Raw genomic sequence first — 22,278 nt, 5'->3', positions numbered from 1 at the left:
TTTGCCCTGTTGGAGCTGAATCTAGATGGAGATGGGTAGGAATGTCACTTTAGCCAGTTTGATCTCAATTCTCATACCTGATGGATAATTTGGATATACAGAATTGAATGGTAACTTTTTCTGTGATTGGGCTTGCTTTGGGTTGGGGGTGGGGGTAATCTCTGCAAACCTGGAAGGCATTTGACACGACCTAATTGAATGGAGGTGTATGAAACAAATACACTGATTTTCAAAAATGTAGATTTCTTTATTTCTTCTTGATCTAGGATGATGGCAGTAATTCTCATGTGATACAGATAATGAAAACTTTATTTCAGCAATGTCAAGGTTTGTGAATACATACACAATTCAACACCACCCCAAGTAAAAGATTACCAATCAGCTATTCCCAAATATTACATTTGCCAAAACTGATGGATTATGTTGGCATAGGATCTAATTTTAGTATATGCATAGAAGCAGTCAGTCCTCAGATTATTACATCAGAAGGCAAAAGGTATCGGAACAGAAGGGTGCACACTTCTCAAAGTTAACCACCAAATTTCAGTGGTTAATCTTGTCTTACTTTAAAAGATTGTAGAAATAAAAAGTGACAAACATTGCAAAGTAAAGTTTCATAAATTTTTGTTATATATCAGAAACGCTTGCTTTTAAAAATAATGTTTGCCTACTCTCTTCATTAGAAGAAGGAAGCCTTCTGGGGGGGGGGGGAAAGAGCTCCACAGCAGCTAATCACCCACTGATATTTCATAATACAATTTGAAAAAATGAGTGACAGCAAGCTACGTGACTGTAGTCACCACAGTTGAGTTTGGTCTTATGTTTAAACACTGTTTACATACCCAGAACTCCACAAATTTGGTTAGTTTTGCGCTTCTTGGCTTCTAACTAACTTAGCTCTGATCAAACAGGTCAGCTAATTAGCAAACCTACCGAGTTATTTATCAAAGCTATTCATCTACTTTATATGACTGAGGAAACTGTCACCTAGTCAGTTTTCACTGAACTAGTTTCCAGCAGCATCTTGTCTTAGGGAATCTTTCTATCTCCCTCTAGAAGCCGAGGATTTAAATTCAGTTATTGAAAAGTATAGTGTTGTAACTGCAGAAACAACCAAGGTACTGTAATTAGTGAAATATCATTGAGGAAAAATTCATTTCTGATACAATAAAGTTATAGAGAGATTATAAAGTTCATACAAACTTTCACACAGGTAAGGAAGAAGTGAAGAGGATCAAGTTGGTTTTATTAAAAATACAGTCTCTGTAGATAATAAAAGTATGTTTATAGCAGGCATGCAGGAAGGATGAAGCCAATAAACATTTAACTGTTGACACTAAACAATTATGACAGGGAAGAATAGCCATATCATTCAATTTGAACAGAATGAAGTCAAAAACTGGATTTCTTCGGGCAATCTCATAATAAACATGTGCAAACACATTTATTGTAAATACTGTTGTAAGTCAGCCATTAATACTCAGAAATGACAGTGTTTTGTAAACCAGAAATTCCTAACATTACCCTTTTAGAATGCAAATACTGGGTGGGTTGGATTATACTGCACACAGTTTTAAGTGACAGATGATCAATTGCTAAAATGAAGATTAAATTCTCCCAGTTTATTTACAGGTGTTTCATAAACAGCAGTAAGTGGCATACTGTAACACCAAACTTTATTTTTACATTAATTTACTGAAAATGATATTACTGAAGTAGGCACAAAATAAAGACTGCAACAGAAATTTCACAGGGGAATAGATCTTCAGGGACAGCATGACCTGAATATGCCTTCTACAAGTGCATATTTATTCTAAAAGCCTGTTGGAAACAATATTAGTCCTTCAGTATTGTATTAAAAGATTCTTTTTCAAATTAAGGTGCATAAACAAAAACATTCAAGGTAAAGTTTGTTACTTTTGTACAATGATTATTAAATCTAAGGGAAATATGTTAGCCATTAAAGAAATTTCATATCAAACGATTTGAAAAAAAACAAATACTTGTATTAACAATTATAAGTTAAGAATATTCAAATGCACCAAACAATTTGCCTTCAACATCAGATTGTTGTTTAGGAGTTTAAGTTCTCAGAGTTCAAATTCCCAGGTAATTACCAGTTTGTTGTGCACCAAATAACAGAATTTTATGGAACACCTACAAATCTGTATCAGTTGTGTCAAACGCCTGATGTTCTGCTGGAAACAGAACTTCTGGTGGGTTAATTATCCAAAGAGAAATGTCCATCATCTTGCGTGTTCTCAGTCTCAAGCTTTTGAAGGCAACATCTTGAGATTTTTCTTGTTTATCAGCTTTCTAGTGCATCAAGGACTTTCATGATCTGCTGTTTTATGGCTTTAGTTGCATCTCCTGCATTTGGTATCAAATACCTGAAGGAAAATATTGAAAATAAAACTCATGTAAATATCTGACAACTTGGCATTAACAAGCATAAAGGGGATGCAATTTACAATGTTCAAATTTATTTCGTTTACTTTTCATAAAGTCCTACAAGCATGGAGACAGGCCCTTTGGCCAAAACTGGTCCACGCCCACCAAAATGTCCACTTCCGTCCACATTAACCCCATTTCCCTGCACTTGGCTCATGTCCTTCTAAAGCTTTCCTATCCATGTATTTGTCCAAATGCCTTTTAAATATTATTAATGTATTCACCTCAACCACATCTGCTGGCATGCACTATGACATATACCGACATTTGTGTAGTAAATAATTGAACCACAGAATTATTACATGCAAAAGGAAGCCATTCCATCCTTTGTGTACCTTTGGAAATCCAGATAAATGCTATTTCTGATTGGTGAATTTAAAAAATGAGTCATGGACACAGTAACTGAACATATGTTATCCATGCTCAAATTCACACGGCATATTATTTTACCAGTGACTGTGCAAAGGAAGGATGAAAAGTAGATTGTGCAAGTGTTTTTGGTTGCTGTGAATGCTATGTTTTTGACTATGGAATGCTGGTGAATGTATGTTATATAAATATACATGAAATATATTTAGCTATTATGAATGTGATTAAGGTGTTTTCAATTACAATTAATCAATGCAGTTAAAGACATGTTTTCTTGTCCAAACCTGTGGCTAAGTCACCAATTTCTATTGGATAACAGTGTCGTAGTGTTGCCAGGTCTGGAACTGCCAGACCCATCCAGTGCTCCTGGAGCTGTTCCTGTTACCAAAGCTTTAAAAAGAATTTAAACCATTTTATAGTTCTCACAGAAAAATGAAGTGAGTTGTCAAATTTATTTTACTAGTAAAAATCTCAGAATATGACTTAATTAAATGGTACATAAGAACACAAGAAATAGGAGGAGGAGTAGGCATCTCACTTGCTCAACCATTCAATAAGATCATGGCTGAGCTTTTCATGACTCAGTTTCACCTACCCGCTTGTTCACCACAACCCTTAATTCCTTTACTGTTGAAAATTCTACTTCTGCCTTGAAAACATTCATTCAACGAAGTAATCTCAACTGGTTCACAATCCTTTGGGTGAAGAAGTTCCTCCTCAACTCAGTCCTAAATCTGATGCCCCTTATTTTGAGTCTATGCCCCTAGTTCGAGGTTTGAATTAATTAAGGGCTGTGCTCCTTGTTTGATGACTTGATCTATTTTGTACATTCCTAATTTTCCACTTAGTTACTTTTCTCACAGTTTCTGTTGTGTACTTGGGGGTTGACCCTTTGTTCTGATTTTCAATGCTATCTACAGGAGAATTCCCAAGGTAAACTTTCAAATGTGGCCAAGGAAGTTGAATTTGTTACGATTTTTGTGTAAATAAAAAGTATAACCAACACTTCAAGAGAACTAGCTCTTTCACTTTAAATGAAGATTTTAGCATAGGAGGTAGAAGCATGTTTACTTGGCATCACTAGTTTAAACTCAAAGCAAATTTATAACCTTACCTTTCCACAGCCAATATTTCCACTGGTGAGGCATTACTGTTTCCAAATTTAAATGTAATTAGCTCTGGGTGCTTTTTCTTGGACGTAATTTTCACCATTGAGGTCAGGGCCTGCCGCGATTGAATATAAGCAAATCCTTTCCGAGACGGCATTTCTCGCAAACAGTACATGTGAGTTGCTGTTACCAGAAGGTGACTTAAAAAGTTTAAAACAAAAAGCTGTTATATTATGAGCATCCAATCGGTTCTAACTTGGAAATAATGATTTACAACCTACTCCAGTAATTTTAAGGGTTAATAAAATCTTGTGCATAGAGACGGTCTATTCTGAGATGGGTTAGTATACAATGAGTAAAATGATTGCATAAGCACTTTACAGTAGTGCCACAGACTATCCAGTCTGTCAGGCCTACATTTGACAGAGGCTCCTCAAAATGAATCCATCAATTCACCATACAAGATCTCACTGATGTTATTAATGCTAACCAGCAACCAGACTACATATCTGTATCTAACAACATCTGTTAGCCCTCCCACGATCACTGCAACTGAGAATTGGGCATGAACGAGTGATGGTTTAACATTTCTTGACCAATGTCAGTTGTTTCTTTAATTTAAAAAAAAGTCATCATAGTAAATAATTTCGTAACTGAACTTGTAGAATTGCTGTTAGATACCTTGGAAACATATGTCCTGTTTCTTTCACCTCATCACATGGAAAGTGGTATTTAATATCAGGCTTGTTCACCCATGTCTGAATATTCACCATCTCCTTCCGATCATCATCGGACATAGAAGAACTGTCAATTTCATCTGTTGAAACAAAATGGACAAAAGTCTGATGATAAATGTACCCTTTAAACTGAAAAGAACTTAACACAAAGTATATAAAATATTTCTAATTAGAGATCAGTAAATAATTCTGGTTATATGTCTGAAAGAAAAGTTACAGGTGTAAATGTAGTGCAGTATCAATGGAAAAAAGCAAATATGTCTGTTGTATAAACACCCAAACCCTGAATTTGGTACCTATCACTAAGAATCAAATTTATTCTTTCTTTTATATTGAATGTAGAATACACCAGGAGCCCAGTCATTAAAGCAATGCAAGTTTTGAGATGGGCTTCATCTAAGATGGGCTTCAAATGCTGCCCTCTTCTCCTTACTGCCTTCCCAATTCCAGTTGCACCATTAAGAGGAAGCAGTAATTACACTGGAAACTGTAACCTCTGAGCCAAAGCAAGAACCTATACAAGGAATGGACAGGAACAGGGTTGCAGAGACCTATCGATTCACTTATTTCTAAGCTCGAAGACACAATTCCCAAGATATTGAACGTAAAACAATCTTTACAAAATGCAAACAACAATCAATCAGTAAAGATAACTGAGGACACCGAAATTGCAAAGCATTTTGTTTTTTCTCAGCGAAGTGAGATTGAAACTTTGCTGACTACGAACAGTGTCACGTTACTTGTGGAAGCAAGTCAGAGTAAAGAATGGAACGTGGCAGTTTTAATCTTTAATATGCATTCACTTTGTTAATTTCATACAAAACAGGTGACAGGTGATAGAATGCTACCAACAGTATTGGTGTTCATGGGCTAAGATGATTAAGAAAAAAACATTATTGTTTGCAAATTCATGGAAAAGGGAACAATTTTTTTTTAAACTTAGGTATAGTGCTCCCAACAACAGCAGGCCAGCCATTCTCCTCTTGCTCATACATGAAAGACCATTTGCCTGATTTATCTGAAGACTGCTGTTACTACCAATAGAACCATTTGACACTATTTTTCAAATTCTTCCTTTGTCACAAAACTATAATATTTCACCAAAATGCATGAATTAACCCTCCAGACTTAAGTGGCATTAGGACAAAACAATTACAGTTGCGATCATGCAAGTTTGAACCACCCTCTTAGTAAATTGGAAAAACATTAACTTTTGGACTCCAAATATATTTTTGGGCTGAAGTCTGTTTAAAAAAAAAGGAAGAATTTTCTCATCCTTGAATCAAATATTCTGACTGATATTCCAAGTTGAAAACAGCAGTTCGGATGTCTGATATTAATTGGTGAACTTGCAGTAATGAACTTAATTACCTGTATCATACTCCTCTTCATCTGCAATGCTGAAGACAGGCTTTACTCCCCGATAGGGTTTTCCTACCCTGTCACTACTGCTCACATGCCTGAGTAAGACAAACACCGAGGTCAATTATTCAAAAGCCAAAAACTTCAGTGCAAATTGTATTAGTCACAGAACATTCAAACTGTTGAACTAATCAAGTGTCTTCAACAATTAGCAAGTTTTGAGAAGACTTTTAGCTCAGGTTGAGGTTCTGGATGTAGATTTGCTCATTGAGCTGGAAGGTTCGTTTTCAGATTTTGAGCCTTCAGATGAAGCACTGGTGGTATGGCTCATTTTTTAATGTGTGTTTAGGTTTCCTTGGGTTGGTGATGTCATGCAAAATTCACATCATTTACAAAATACCTTGGAAGAACTGGAACAAACACTACCTTGAATAAACAGGCAGAAAACTAGCCACCAGGATACATGAACATCAACTAGCCACAAACAGACATGACCCACTCTCACTAGTATCTTTACATAACAGATGAGGAAGGACACCACTTCGACTGGGACAACACATTCATCCTAGGACAAGCCAAACAGAGACATGCGCAAGAATTCAGAAGCATGGCATTCCAAACAGAACTCTATGAACAAAGACATTGACTTGAATCCCATTTGCCACCCATTGAGAAAAAGAACAGGAAATAAAATCACTGCAGGAAATGACATCACCAACCCAAGGAAGCCTAAACAAATAAAAAGTGGACCATCTCACCAGTGCTTCACCCGGACACTCATTGATGATGTTACCTAGAAAGGGGATGAAACGTCTGAAAGCGAACCTTCCATCTCAGCGAGCAAACCTACATCCAGAGCCTTCAACAATCTTCCCTGCATATTGAAAACCATAATCTTCCACAAATTAACTGATCATTGTAAAGGCTTTTAGAAAAAGGAACACATTTTAACGAAATCAAATTTAAACTGTATCTGAAGAGAGGAGTTAATTTGGCATTTAGTTGTTTGGTGAAAGAATTTTGGAAATTTAAAAAAGGTGTTATTAGTTGCATGCTCCATGATTTTAGATCACCTTGCATTTGTAACCAAAGTGTAGATGCTTCTTAATGAGTTATAAGTTATGGCGTTACGTTGGGAGAAAGTGATTGACACTGGGATGTAAAAATGGGGCAAGTGTGGAGTCTTTGGAAATAAGTTTCACTTTCTCACTGAAAACCCAAGAGTGTAAGCTCTTGGTTTATTGTTGAAAAAGCTGCTTTCCTGACATGCTGCAGCTGTGTAAACAAGTATTTTTTCAAGACATTTTCTTAATTACTATTGATACAAATGACCTCAGGTAAATAAACTTCCATAATTGTTAAATGATTTCAAATCTATTTATTAGTGCACATGCAGGATGTATTAAACTGTATTAAGTATAGTGACAAAATATAATGTCAACTGAGTCTTAATAAATAAATCATAAGTCACAAAACAATTCAGCAAATCAGACATGACAGCATAATAGTGTGGCTCGTTTCACCCTAAATCACAATGATGGCAGATGATCAGCAGACCAATAAACATACTAGGAATGGATGATGTGGCTGGTGTGGAGGGGTTGGGCGGGGGGGGGGAAAAGAGTGTCTGATGTTGGTGAGGCATTACTAAACTAATTTACTGGTAGGTAAGTCTGTAAACTAAAAATATGAGCATTATCTGTACACCACAGTCCACAAGGTCTTCTGAGAGAAAAATAAAAAAAGTGCAGCAAAAGTCTTGAGTCACACTGGGATTGTAGGAGTCAGGCTGACTGCGTACTTCTTTAGATCATTAGTTATACAAAGTTAAGAAACAAGAATACTAAAAGAGAGTTTTGCATAAGGTACATTTTAAAATATAATTCTGCAACTGCGAGTTGGATGACACTAAGCATTTTGACACTAAACAATAAGCATATCAGCAAAATTACAAAAGCATTTTAGTTAGTAAAGCAGAGTGTAGAATTGCAGAACAATGTCACTCAGCCAACAATGCAACAGCTAGAATACATTTCAGTACTTCTGACTGCAAATAACTGAAGTTTTCAAACAGAAAGGAAGACTTCAGGGAAAACATTTATACAAGACTTCATAATTCTCACAATCTGAACATAGTTCTGGTCCATTTTCACAAGTCCTAAAAATTAAACTTTAGTGCTTCGAATAATCCAGTGTACTCATGCTAAGTGAGATCCCAAGCTACATCCACGTGGTTCCTTCAGATGTTGTAGCAAAGTATCCTCAAGAGAAAAATTGACAGAATGCAAGTTGGGATATTAAAAGGTTGTCCAAAATCATGATGAAATAAAGGGGTTGTGAGTTGGGTAGTGAGAGGGAGAGAGGGGAACAAGGATCTATTTGGTTCTTTTTGGTTGAGAGATGCTTAGTGTGGGAATACAGAGATCAGAATTTTATATTTGAAATGTTGGGAACAGAGATCAACAAGATCTGGGTAATAGACAGTATGCATTTTTACAAAGCGTCATAAAGGGCAGAGCATAAGACACCAGCCAGGAAACCTCAAAGGTCTGGAGATGAAATGGGCATTAATGATGATTTTAGCATAGCTGAGGATGGCTAGCTCAGAGGTAAAATTGCAAACAATGGAAATATAGTCAGTCCAGTCTTACACTGAAAGAATGAGACAAAGGGTAGCAGGAAATGGGATGGTGGAACTTACCAAGAGTCAGTGTTCTTAAGAAAAGGAAGTTGGAAAAGAAAGAATTATTTAGCACAAATGGAGTGAAGTTTAATGAAAGTGAAAATCTTGACCTTCAAACATTCTTATGATGCTGACCAACTGAAACTGGTCTTTCAGAACTTCCAAAAATTAAGCTAATTAGCTTATTAGTAAAAAAGTCTAAGTGTAACTGATAGACAAAAAAAGAGATATTTGATACCACAGAGACAATGTCTGTAACTAATCCTTGCGCATCCATGAAATTGTTACTTATTACTGAGCTTTATAACTAAAACTAAAGCTATTAAAACCATATACTCAATCACATTTTTATTTTCGAGAAACATTAGAATTAAATAGCAACATCCAACAATTTCCTGATAGATCCAACTTTTTTTGTTCCTCGAACAGCAGCTGTTTTTCTTAAAATGCTTGTATAACTAAGAATCAAACAGCATTAGCTATTCCAGTGAGGCAGTTTTAAACAGGAATGTTCTTGAAAAAGGTAGCCAGCCTACTTTTTTCAAATGCCAACAAATTTTAAAATGCTGGTTATATATTTAGTATTTACATAAAGAAGCCAGCATGACAAAGCACAGAGTTAGGCCACAGGTCAGCCATGACCTCACAGAATGATAGAACAGGCTTGAGGGGCTGAATTGCCTAATCCCGTTCTTATGTACCTAAACAAATGGTGAAAACTTTCCAGTAACAGGTGTAGTGCTCTGCAAGATTCCCACGACGCCAGATAAGGTCAAATAAATCCAAGAATAGTACATGGACAAATTTAAGACACGGTTTTACTGCGAAGGTCCGATGTTGAATACACAACCTTAGATAAACTAAATAAATAAGTTGTCTCTTAAGGGTTAAAATGCTGCAAAGCAACAGTAAAAGGTCATAGTAGGAAAGCCTTGTGCAGCATGCTGCAATCCACAGACCAGAGTTGGCAAGCTATTCTCAACACTATCTTACCAATTGAGGTTCACTTTTTCTGGCCAAGGAACTTGAAAAGTCATTCTATATTAATTAATAATGGAAAACAAAAAGCAATAATTTTAATTTGAACGAAAAAGCTTAGAGATTAAAGCTTAATCACATTAAGAAAAAGTCCCAAAAGTCACTCTAAATTTCTTCTAATCTGCATATGTATAGCACATTGCACCATTTTCAAATACATAATATATCTCATTAGAACTGTAAATTTGCTCCTGATTTTGAAATAAACCAAAATGCACCTTAAATTTGTTCACGCGAAAGACTTAACGTGAACATTTAATAAAATGTATTTTGCTTTAAAAAAAAATCCTACTGCTGGAAAAATAACTCTTTGTTAGAATACAAACTCAATTTGGTCTTTACAAAAGCTAATATAGAACAAAATATAATTTTCAAGTTCACTACATTACCTTTCAACTGGTGTAGATGTATTCTCAATGAAACTGATCACCTTCTCTTTTACGTTCACGGATTTAGATTTAAGAGCAAAAGTCATTTTATTTACTAATGACTTGACTCCCCTTCCATCACCTGAACCATTTGGAGAGTCGCCCTGCGAAAGCAGTTAATCGAACATGATTACAGAAACCTCAAAATGCAGCATGAATAATGTGACAGTTTGCTTTACTGTTTCTTAACAGGCTTATTCATGTAACTTCAAGAGATATTTAGAAAATGAAACACATGCTTTTATAAACTTGCAAGTGAGTGACTGATACCTCTGAACTATTTTCCTATTTTAATAGATTTAATGAAAAGTTGCCGAGAAGATATCAGTCCTTTATTAAACAAAGGGTACAGTCCATTTAACATTGAAAACATCAGATAGACTAAAATAAAACATTGTGCAGGAAAATTTGAAGAGCCTCACGATGCAATATCCCAACTGTGAACCAAAAGATAAATGCAGTCTGGATTCACTTTAGTTCAATAAGGTTTCACCAATTTAACCTAACTCTTTTAAAAGAAAATATTTTTTAAAAAGCATTGAAATAGCTAACATATACTTACATCAGAAGAGATACTTCCACGAGATCCGGACGTACTAACAATCCAGTGACCGTAGCCATTTTCTGGACCATCTACATTTATGTCTACAAGGTGCTGCTGCAAGGCTGCAAGACAGGGCAGCTTATAGATACTGACAATGATCACCAACTCTTCAATCTTACTTAGAATAATCATCTTCATAAATCGCAATACAGAGAACACTGTTCACCAGAACAACCTTTCAATTCAATCAGATTAAACAGTACCTAAAATCAATCTTTGTTAGTTGCTTTATTCATTTAATTATCTGTTAGGATACGTTAGTATTGTTTCTTAATTTCAAGTGGCAATTTAAGTGGTCGGTTTGACATGAAGTATAAAAGTTACGGCAATTGTGATGGATTAACTGAATATTTTATCATGAGAAATGGAACTTTTAAATTAAACTACCTAAACTATGCATAAGAAAAAATGTCAGCTTAGAGATTTGGCATCTGGATCAAAAGAAAATAAACTATCTTTTGTAAGGTTTGCGCTAACTTTCTATTATTGGTAAAGAATGATTCGTATTCAAGCTTTATTCAATATTTCCATTATTATTAAAAATGTGGAATCCTTACAGCACTTGCCCAGATAATCTGGACAATGACTATAATGCTAAAACATATTAAATGATCAGAACCAAACCTCTTGAACCTTAAAGCTGAAGGACAGTAAAGAATCAATATGCAGTGGGGACAGAATTTATTAAAAGTATATTAATAGACAAATGACAAGATATATTCGTTTGAAGCTGGTCTCTTATAAAGTAAGCAATATTTCATCACATAAAGGCTGGTAGAAGTTTGGCAATATCTTCCAGCAAACGCAGTAGGTACTTGCTCAGTTTATACTAAGTGTTTTGAATGAATCTCTACTGTCCCAAGATAGATTATGATCAGAAGGGGCAAAGTGTTTCTGTGAGGAACAGTATCTGTACTGTAAAGGTAGTTTCTGTTGGAGATAACGATCTGTTGAAATCGTAAATGATATGTTCATCATTAGAAATTTCAGACTACTTAACAATTAAGAATTTGGTGGAATTCATCATAAATGACAATTACGGTCAATTCTCAACAGGAAATTTCTGAGAATGTGGATTGAATAGATTCATAACAAGCATCTATTCAAATTACTTGAGACAATGAAGGCAAATTAAAAACATCACAAACATTCACTGAAGCACTGGGATTGCACAAATGCCATAATTTTGAGGACATCTCATATAAGAGGGTGGTATTTCAGCCGGCCAATCCCCTGAACAAACCTGAAAGAGGATAGAGGTCAAACCCTTGGTTTTGTATTTAGGGTAGAAACAAAAAAAGCATAACACGTGATATTCTGAATGCTAAAATTGTCTGGCTAATAGGAGTGAAGGAATGTAAAAGCAAAATACTGCAAATGCTGGAAACCTGAAATAAAAAAAGAAAAGGAACAGGTCTTGCAACAATGGAGAGAAACAGTTAATGTTCCAGATTGATGATCTTTCAATGAGGGAAAGAACATTCCCTTTTAACTTCCCTAGTGAGTGTGTACAAAGTGCCACAGCACTGTTAGTGTAATTACTTTGTTTCCAAATGCTGTATGCTTACATTTTTAAACATTTGGGGTTCTCAACTTCCTAGGCTTATATCAACTATGTTTAAACTTCCAGTTTGCAAATCTTCTAGCTTGATACATATACAATATTAGAATAGATGATAATCATATAGCATTGATTATAAATTATATTACCAAACTATATATACAAAACAGTTCAAAAGCAGGGGAATTATGCATCTAGTATCAAATTTGACAGAAAGCAAGATATTTCAATACTTTTTTTACAGTCTATGACAGTGATCAAAGAGGCTGCATTAAAGGAGGGTTTGGTTCAATCCACTCACCGAATTAAATGATTTGAACCAAGGCAGTAAGGAAGATCATCTGGCCGTGAAGGTAGCTTATGGAGAAATAATAAATGCTTCACCATCCTTGCGGTGCGATGTGCCAACCCTTTAAAAACTTGAGAAGTTGTTGGTTGTTTCCACAAATGTTTGCCAATTAACTACCAGTGTTGTTCCATTGGAATAAAGCTTCTCAAGTTAATCACATACTGGCAATTTTAGGGCGCATGGTATTGGGGGCAAAGTACTAACTTGGATTGAAAGTTGGTTGGCTGACAGGAAACAAAGAAGAGTGATAAACTGCTCCATTTCGGAATGGTAGGCAGTGATCAGTGGGGTACCACAGGTATCATTGCTGGGACCGCAGCTTTTTACAATATATATTAATGATATAGAAGATGGTATTAGTAATAACATTAGCAAATTTGCTGATGATGCTAAGCTGGGTGACAGGGTGAAATGTGAGGAGGATGTTAAGAGATTACAGGGTGACCTGGACAGGTTAGGTGAGTGGTCAGATGCATGGCAGATGCAGTTCAATGTGGATAAATGTATGGTTATCCACTTTGGCGGCAAGAACAGGAAGGCAGATTACGACCTAAATGGAATCAATTTAGGTAAAGGGGCAGTACAAAGAGATCTAGGTGTTCTTGTACACTAGTCAATGAAGGTAAGCATGCAGGTACAGCAGGTAGTGAAGGAGGCTAATAGCATGCTGGCCTTCATAACAAGGGGGATTGAGTACAGAAGCAAAGAAGTTCTTCTGCAGCTGTACAGGGCCCTGGTGAGACCACACCTGGAGTACTGTGTGCAGTTCTGGTCTCCAAATTTGAGGAAAGACATTCTGGCTATTGAGGGAGTGCAGCGTAGGTTCACGAGGTCAATTCCTGGAATGGCTGGAATTACCTCACGCTGAAAGACTGGAGCGACTGGGCTTGTATACCTTTGAGTTTAGAAGACTGAGAGGGGATCTGATTGAGACATATAAGATTAAAGGATTGGACACTCTGGAGGCAGGAAACATGTTTCCGCTGATGGGTGAGTCTCGAACCAGAGGGCACAGCTTAAAAATATGGGGTAGACCATTTAGGACAGAGATGAGGAGAAACTTCTTCACCCAGAGAGTGGTGGCTGTGTGGAATGCTCTGCCCCAGAGGGCAGTGGAGGTCCAGTCTCTGGATTCATTTAAGAAAGAGTTGGATAGAGCTCTCAAGGATAATGGAATCAAGGGTTATGGAGATAAGGCAGGAACAGGATACTGATTAAGGATGATCAGCCATGATCATATTGAATGGTGGTGCAGGCTCGAAGGGCAGAATGGCCTACTCCTGCATCTACTGTCTATTGTCTATTTTGTGCAATTCGAAAATAGCAATTTGTTAATACCCTACTTCCCAGTTGGTGCACCAACTAACATAGTATTGGCACACACAACTTACAAATGTAGCATATTTTCCACATTTTATAACTGTTGCTTGCCTGAAAATAAAAAGGTTGTTCTGGGACAGTCTCGATGTCCTTGATAAACAAAGTAATAGATCACCAAGCCTGAGGGGAGGGGTGAAATTGTTTGAAGAGTAAAGGTTTCAAAGAAAAGGATGCAGCTTCCAACAGCAACCAAGTACACCAAATGTACCAGAGTCTTCCCACAGTATTTTGTATACTTTTTAAAAGTTCTAATGCAAAGGAAATCAATAGTTGGTGATAAGAGGGATAGATATTTAAAATAATAGCCACTATAATTATAGCTCTAAGATATGAAATTCTATATCAGGTACAATGGATAGAACTTCTGTAAGAAATCCAGATAGCATAACAAGAAAATAATTATAACTGGTGAAATCTAGGTATTAACTATTAAAAATTGAAGTTTTTTTTTACATCCTGTAGCTGAATACAGGACTATAAAAAGTGGAGTATTTTCCACTTGGATGAGAAGAAAAGGCTCACAAATTGCTTTTCATATGCTGACAAGTTATCCATAAAATGTGATTTCATCTCTACAGATTTAAGGAAAAATCAATTCATCAATTGAGTTATATTATCTCAACAAGGTTTTACAAATGTTCACAGTTGCAACTGCCATTTAGAAGTAGAATGGGTGCGAAATATAGTTAAATATGTGAACATTTGAACAAAAGCAATCCTGGAAAAGTTAGAAGACATTGTGGAGCAGTCAAACCTTGTGATTCAGTATGAATTCTTTCTCAAATGTAGCAACATGTACAACATTGTGTATTAATGTAGTGATTACAGAAATAGAAAATAAAATTTCTGTCCAGATGTAAAATAATGTTAATCAAATTGACATAGACTATTATTATCCATGCTGATCTTTTTGATTATTTAAGAATTAAATGCTTAAATCAAAAAAAGGAAAAAGTAATTTTTTATCAAACAAATGAGAACTGGAGGACAATACCTTCAATACTGGTGCAATATTAAAACAGATTTATTTTCGGGCATTAGGATAATTTAAATGATGAGAAATCATAGCAGTAAATATAAAATACCATAACTGAAGGGGGCATACAATGAAGAGATGTCAGTCATCAATACCCAGCTACTCATATTCAACATGTCTAATATTTATTATACAATGTTGAATTGATAAAAGTCATTCAGAAACTTAACCCTTAGTCAAAGCAGTTGGAATCCTCAATTTTTTGTTATTTTTCACGCTATTTTAAATAGTCAAATATAATCCCTCTTATTTAAACCACAAAGTCCTTTACTGAAAACACTGAAGAAAGACTCTGACATCAGAAAACAGCATGCCAGTTGACAAGAAATAAAATTAAGTTGGGTCAAAAGGGCGATAATGTCAATGCACAAAAATACTGGAGAATAAAAGATTGTAAATAAATAACACGGTGATTATAATGGAACACAAGGAACAACTACACAATGTAAAACAAAAATACCAAAATAGCTGCTGAGGAATGAAAATACATTCATACAAAAAAAACCTGAAAAATGTTGAGCTTTAACAACTGCAAACTTATTAGAATTATATAGAAAGGAAATACTTCAGTTAAACCCTTGTAAGATTACAAAAACATTTTTAAAATTGCATTACTTAACAGTACAATATTTCCTTTATTGCTACTTTTCAATAGTTATCGCTACAAGAACACTTTGGCAATATCTAACTGAGCATACCATTTCAAATGATGACAATAACAATCACCTACTTATTGTCAAAGATTGTAACAAATAAAATCACAATTTTCTGTTAATCCAATTAAAATAGAAATGCTAGTACAAAATAAAGTAATCTGTGATTTACCTCGTGCTTTCAAAAAAGGAAAGCAATATTTAATCAAACAAATGAGAACTGGAGGACAATATCTTCAATACTGGTGCAATATTAAACAGATTTGTTTTCAGGCATTAGGTCTTCGTTGAATGAGAAAAACTAACATTCAAAAATTTGAGAACTTACCCATAAAGCCTCCTTTGGCAATGCTAACATATTCCTTGTTTTTCTAGAATATAGAAAAAAAATGCTTAAATACTGCCCTATAAAAGGATTATAAATATATAACTTATAAGGATATAATAAAATCTTAAAATTTAAAACTAATTAAAATCAAAACTATTTAAAACTATTTAAAATTATTAAAATACCTAAAACCTTATTAAATTATGTCAATAGGAGATATTAAGAGTCCATAAAAATGCTTAAAAGTTCAAGGGTAAAAGATAAAACTAGGGTCGTGATATTCTGTGCAAAAGATTTAAATTTCAAAATCCCGAGGTCTTTCATTAACTCAGTAATCTTTTCAAACCACTTCCCTCAGACTCCTATCACAAAACCATAAAAAGATATCTTTCCTCCACCAGTGAGGTCCATTATCTCTTTTCCTCGATGTTTATATTTGTTTATCTTTTCTTCCCAAGCCGATTCAAGAGAGTTGATCTGAAGGTCCGTTCTAATAGTCACGTCCAGCACAACAATCTGATGTTCTTTCTCAAAGATTAAATCCGATATCCAAAGTTTTCTGGCATCATCTTTAATTCGCAGCTCTATATATGTAGTCCAGCCGTTCTTCCTAACAAACTTGACTAACTCTTCTGCTATTCTATTATGCCTTTTAATTCTCATGTTTAACGTAAGGGCACTACCAGAAATATGCGCAAACATTTCCGAAATATCATTGCACTTTCTCCAATTCTTGATATTAAATGGCCTTCCGTACGACAATGACTCCCGTGTTGGAAATAAATTTGTTCTCAGCAAAATCGAATTAATAACTTTGGACATCTTCATAAATTGTAGTTTTGTCAACCAGTTGTTGGATATATGATCATTCTTATAGTAATGAACACCTGCCCCTTGATAAGGGAGGGCCATCCACCTCTGTACCTCTATGGATCTCCAATTAGCATAGTTGGTACTATTAAACTCTTGCATCTCATCTTTACTATCTTCCATGATAATATCCTCTTCATCCAATTGCCGATTAACATTCGGGTTCCAGATTTTTTCCAATACTTTCAGTTTACTCAATTCATGCATTTCACAGCCACACTATCACCCTCAAACCGAAACGATACATGCAAAATTTCATCCTCGGATTTATGTAGCGTCCCATACTTCCTCATAATCGAAATTGGAATGAAGGTTGACAGTCTGTTTAAAGCAAGGCCACCATCATGGGATTTGGCATACAACACTCCATCAGTGATGGATTGCAGGAGGTGTAAAATTTCTTTAACTGCACTTTTAATATTGTCTAGTTTATGAAGATAATTAATAGAAACTTCTGATAAAATTAGATAATAATACAGTAAAAAATGAGGTCTGCAGATGCTGGAGATCACAGCTGCAAATGTGTTGCTGGTCAAAGCACAGCAGGTTAGGCAGCATCTCAGGAATAGAGAATTCGACGTTTCGAGCATAAGCCCTTCATCAGGAATAAGAGAGAGAGAGCCAAGACCTTTCCATTTCTATCTCGGGCGACCGACTCAACACAGACATCTATTATAAACCGACTGACTCCCACAGCTACCTGGACTACACCTCCTCCCACCCTGCCCCCTGTAAAAACGCCATCCCATATTCCCAATTCCTTCGTCTCCGCCGCATCTGCTCCCAGGAGGACCAATTCCAACACCGCACAGCCCAGATGGCCTCCTTCTTCAAGGACCGCAGATTCCCCCCAGACGTGATCGACGATGCCCTCCACCGCATCTCCTCCACTTCCCGCTCCTCCGCCCTTGAGCCCCGCTCCTCCAACCGCCACCAAGACAGAACCCCACTGGTTCTCACCTACCACCCCACCAACCTGCGCATACAACGTATTATCCGCCGCCATTTCCGCCACCTCCAAACGGACCCCACCACCAAGGATATATTTCCCTCCCCTCCCCTATCAGCGTTCCGCAAGGACCACTCCCTTCGTGACTCCCTTGTCAGATCCACACCCCCCACCAACCCAACCTCCACCCCCGGCACCTTCCCCTGCAACCGCAGGAAATGTAAAACTTGCGCCCACACCTCCACACTCACTTCCCTCCAAGGCCCCAAGGGATCCTTCCATATCCGCCACAAGTTCACCTGTACCTCCACACACATCATCTATTGCATCCGCTGCACCCGATGTGGCCTCCTCTATATTGGTGAGACAGGCCGCTTACTTGCGGAACGCTTCAGAGAACACCTCTGGGCCGCCCGAACCAACCAACCCAATCACCCCGTGGCTCAACACTTTAACTCCCCCTCCCACTCCACCGAGGACATGCAGGTCCTTGGACTCCTCCACCGGCAGAACACAACTACACGACGGCTGGAGGAGGAGCGCCTCATCTTCCGCCTGGGAACCCTCCAACCACAAGGTATGAATTCAGATTTTTCCAGCTTCCTCATTTCCCCTCCCCCCACCTTGTCTTAGTCGGTTCCCTCAACTCAGCACCGCCCTCGTAACCTGCAATCCTCTTCCTGACCTCTCCGCCCCCACCCCACTCCGGCCTATCACCCTCACCTTGACCTCCTTCCACCTATCCCACCTCCATCGCCCCTCCCCCTAGTCCCTCCTCCCTACCTTTTATCTCAGCCTGCTTGGCTCTCTCTCTCTTATTCCTGATGAAGGGCTTATGCTCGAAACGTCGAATTCTCTATTCCTGAGATGCTGCCACCTAGGAATAAAATACATTTTTAAAAGTTCTAATTTCTGTACTGGTTTTAAGGGGGATCTTTTTAAATTTCCTGTCCATATATCTAATTGGCTTTCCCAGTCTGATTGGCTTACCCCAATCCATGGATCTATCTTGGCACCTAAGTATTAATCCGTGTTTCCTGGTTCTATAAATTGTATGATCCCATCATTTAGCTTCCAGTTAGTTTTATCATTATATATAACTGTCTTATTTCTATAAGTATAGTAAAATCCTTTCGTTTTCTTTATATTAACCTCCATTCCCGTATTGTTACAAAATTTTTCCACAAGTTTAGATTATAGACCATACCGTTGTATGATTGACTAATTAATGCTATATCATCTGCGAACGCTAATGTTGCACAGTGAAAGCTATTCCTATCTAACCCTAAAAATATTCCTTTCTTCTTCTCTTCGATGGTACTTATCAAAGGGTCCATTACAATATTAAAAAGAATCGGTGACAATGCATTACCTTGCTTGACCCCTCTTAAAATTTTAATTTTTCCAGTTTTACAATTAAAACCTTCCACTTGAGTAAAATCATATAAATTTGTAATCAATTTAATAAATATTAAAAGGGAGCTGGAGTCTCTTAAGAGCTGTTATAATTAGTTTATGGCCTACTGTATTTGTTTAACAGTTTTATAACCTATTCTCTCCACGATAACTTTATTAATATTTTTGCAGCCACTAAACTCTATTTCTAATTGTTGCAACTTTTCCACCTCTTCCTTAGACCATATTCCCCTCTCTATTTTCCAACTTATCCCTAATCTCTATCTTTCCTTTTTTCTTCTTCTCATTTCTCAAGATGGGATGGGATATAATAATAATAATAATAATAATAATAATAATAATAATAATAATACTACAGGCTGGTAAGAAAATAAGAAAATCAGTTATCAAGCTAGAAACTGGAATAATCGTACAACTCTGGTGTTTCAATCAATTGCTTAAAAATCAATATATGAAGTTGAGATATCCCAAGCATGCAAATAACAACAATTATGTCCATGAGCAGAAACAGAACTGTACAGAAGTTTATATGGTCAAATGTCCAATCACCTGAAGAAAATGTGCCAGCACCATATTCATATACATGTCCTCTTCTTCTCGTCCACTTCCCATAAAACACAGATGTTCACCACTTGCGACTGACCCTGATTCTATGGACTGTTTCTGTGCTTCCAAAAGAGACTTAACTGAAAGTGCGAACTCTGCAGGGTTCTGCAGCATCTGTGGAAAATGTTAAGAGTGCTGTTAAGTTGCTAAAAGAATTGGAAGATATACAATAACTGTTTACAGATTATTGCTACATTTCATATCAAATAAAAATTAGCACAGTACATGTAGTCAATGTATATATAAAGTGATGTTTTATCTTTTAAATTTCATTGAAGTAGTTTACATGGGAATAACTGGGTCAACATTTTTAAAACTTCAGAAAATGGTTGCTCACTTGTTTTTCAATGATAACGTCCAAGTCTTACATTATCTAGATAGTCCTATCATTAACTTTCAATAAAGAAATTCATATAGTATCCACAATTCCCAATCAAAACACAGTACTCGAGAAGGAAAATAGTTAACTCGTCTGTCTACCTGCTTCAGGCTTGCTATTTTAATAATTATATTTTCTAGTGCCATTTATATTATTTCTCACAATGTTTTAAAAATTGTCATGAAATTAAGTTCACCAGTACAACTGCTTTCACAGCTTCAAACCAGAGAAACAATTTTGCCATAAAAATACCTGATATCCCAAATTTGACATCACTAATGATTTATACAAGTTAAATTACCTACTGACTCACTCCAACTTCCAAGATTATTCTACTGTAGTAGTTTTCTGTTAATTGCGAACCTTTCACAGCATGAATAAGTATTACACACAAATTAATTTGAGACTACCAGAGACCATTTGTGTTGCCTATCACAAATATCCATACAACATTATTCGCAAGCTTTTCAGAATGTTAGGGCCCACTATGAAATCTATTGGAATTTGAACTTGGAAAAGCAGACACGTATCTCATACTAACGGTAAAGTCCCTGCAAGCTTTCCAAACAATGTATAGATTCAGCTTTTTTTTAGTAAGCAGTCCAGCATATCAATCATAGCAAGCAATAACTTTTTAGTACAAATTTTTATTTACCAGGTCAGAATCCAAATGAAATGCTGTAGAAAGATGCCCAGCATTGTACTGTTCTGCAGGTCGACAATCCACTACAAAGAAACGAACTCCATCCTTTAAAGTGGAAAAAGAATAACAAAACACAAGATAGATAAAATGAGGGGCTTGAAGTCTAGTGTAAAAAGGTTACCCAACTATAATATTCTGAAATAATTAGCTGCTTCTATAAATGAATCGGGATGTTTATAATTTCCATTACGTCTGTATGTTTACATCTCATTACATTCTCAAATTACAACACTAGAGATTCTAACCTAAATATCTGAAATCCACTATCTGAACAATGTTGCAAACTGCTAGATCAAAGAACAAACTTATACTTTCCCCCCTTCTTTGCAAAGCAAAATGCTTCAGACTTTGCCCAATATAGCTCCTTTAGCGTCTTTTACCTCATCACACCATCACCAATGCCCATCACTATCTCGTTATTTAATTTCACTTGCCTTCGCCTGAACACATCTTTGCTTTTATTTTCTTCTCTTCCCCTCCACACTCTCTATTTCTATGTACTTGCTTAAAATCTGGTGCAATTCCAAAATTTAATTTGGATGAATGGTCAACCTGCAACATTAACTTCTGCTTTTCTCACTGCAGATGCTATTTTTATTTTAGATATCTGACATCCACCATGGTGTGCTTTTTGTACCAGCAGATGGTCTTTTAAGATACACTATTAACATGAAACGTTTCCTGATACTTAAGTCATTAATGAGAACATACATTATTATTCCAATACAAATCTGAGTTTGCCCTAGAATAACTGTTTTGTTTAAACAAGTTGGTTTGTTTATTTGTATATCGTACCCCTTGTTGTTGATTTGCTTGTAGTATCTCCGATACTGAAACAGGCAAACATAAAGCTTGGCTCAGATCCATCTCATCATCTTTCAAGCCCAGTAGATTACTTCCAAATAGGTTTTGGTTATCCTGTAGTGAGTAATGTTATCAGTCATGAGCAATCATATGACAATTGTGTCATTAATAGCTACTAGTAGTTCTGAAGAAATATTGGCTGTACTTTGCTGTCTCTCCACAGATGCTGTAAGACTTACTGAATTTCTCCAGCAATCTTTCAGATTTCCAGCAACCACAGTTTTTTGTTTTATTTTACTTGAAACTGTTTTGCCTTGTTGAATGAAGTGTAACTGTCTTTTAAACACCAAAGACTCAACACTGAGTCAATCTCTGGCCAGAAATGCTAATTTTATGTTAAATATCATGCTTTTCCTTTCTATGATTTGAAAAATTGCATAGATTTTGTTTAAAAAGAAACTTC

At 36.2% G+C, this 22,278-nt stretch overlaps 1 protein-coding gene across 3 annotated transcripts in view; it reads right to left on the bottom strand.

Annotated features, from left to right (window-relative positions):
- Nucleotides 1-261: 261 nt before the first annotated feature.
- Nucleotides 262-22,278, bottom strand: part of tbc1d23 (TBC1 domain family, member 23) — a 78,744-nt gene continuing 56,727 nt past the window's right edge. For 2 of the 3 annotated variants that reach the window (XM_060833697.1, XM_060833699.1), the window contains 11 exons: nt 21,807-21,929; nt 20,964-21,056; nt 19,873-20,043; nt 16,089-16,131; nt 10,740-10,843; nt 10,139-10,281; nt 9,705-9,749; nt 6,038-6,126; nt 4,611-4,746; nt 3,935-4,129; nt 262-2,390 (listed from right to left, as the gene is read on the bottom strand). In XM_060833697.1, coding sequence (XP_060689680.1) covers nt 2,309-2,390; nt 3,935-4,129; nt 4,611-4,746; nt 6,038-6,126; nt 9,705-9,749; nt 10,139-10,281; nt 10,740-10,843; nt 16,089-16,131; nt 19,873-20,043; nt 20,964-21,056; nt 21,807-21,929 — 1,224 coding nt within the window. In that variant the 3' untranslated portion in view covers nt 262-2,308. The remainder of the gene's footprint in view (nt 2,391-3,934; nt 4,130-4,610; nt 4,747-6,037; nt 6,127-9,704; nt 9,750-10,138; nt 10,282-10,739; nt 10,844-16,088; nt 16,132-19,872; nt 20,044-20,963; nt 21,057-21,806; nt 21,930-22,278) is intronic. The other variant, XM_060833698.1, reaches the window with a different exon arrangement.

Source organism: Hemiscyllium ocellatum, chromosome 12, assembly GCF_020745735.1.
Source record: "Hemiscyllium ocellatum isolate sHemOce1 chromosome 12, sHemOce1.pat.X.cur, whole genome shotgun sequence".
Classification (NCBI taxonomy): Eukaryota; Metazoa; Chordata; class Chondrichthyes; order Orectolobiformes; family Hemiscylliidae; genus Hemiscyllium; species Hemiscyllium ocellatum.
Note: the sequence above shows the minus strand (reverse complement) of the source record. Positions and strands in the feature narration are given on the sequence as shown.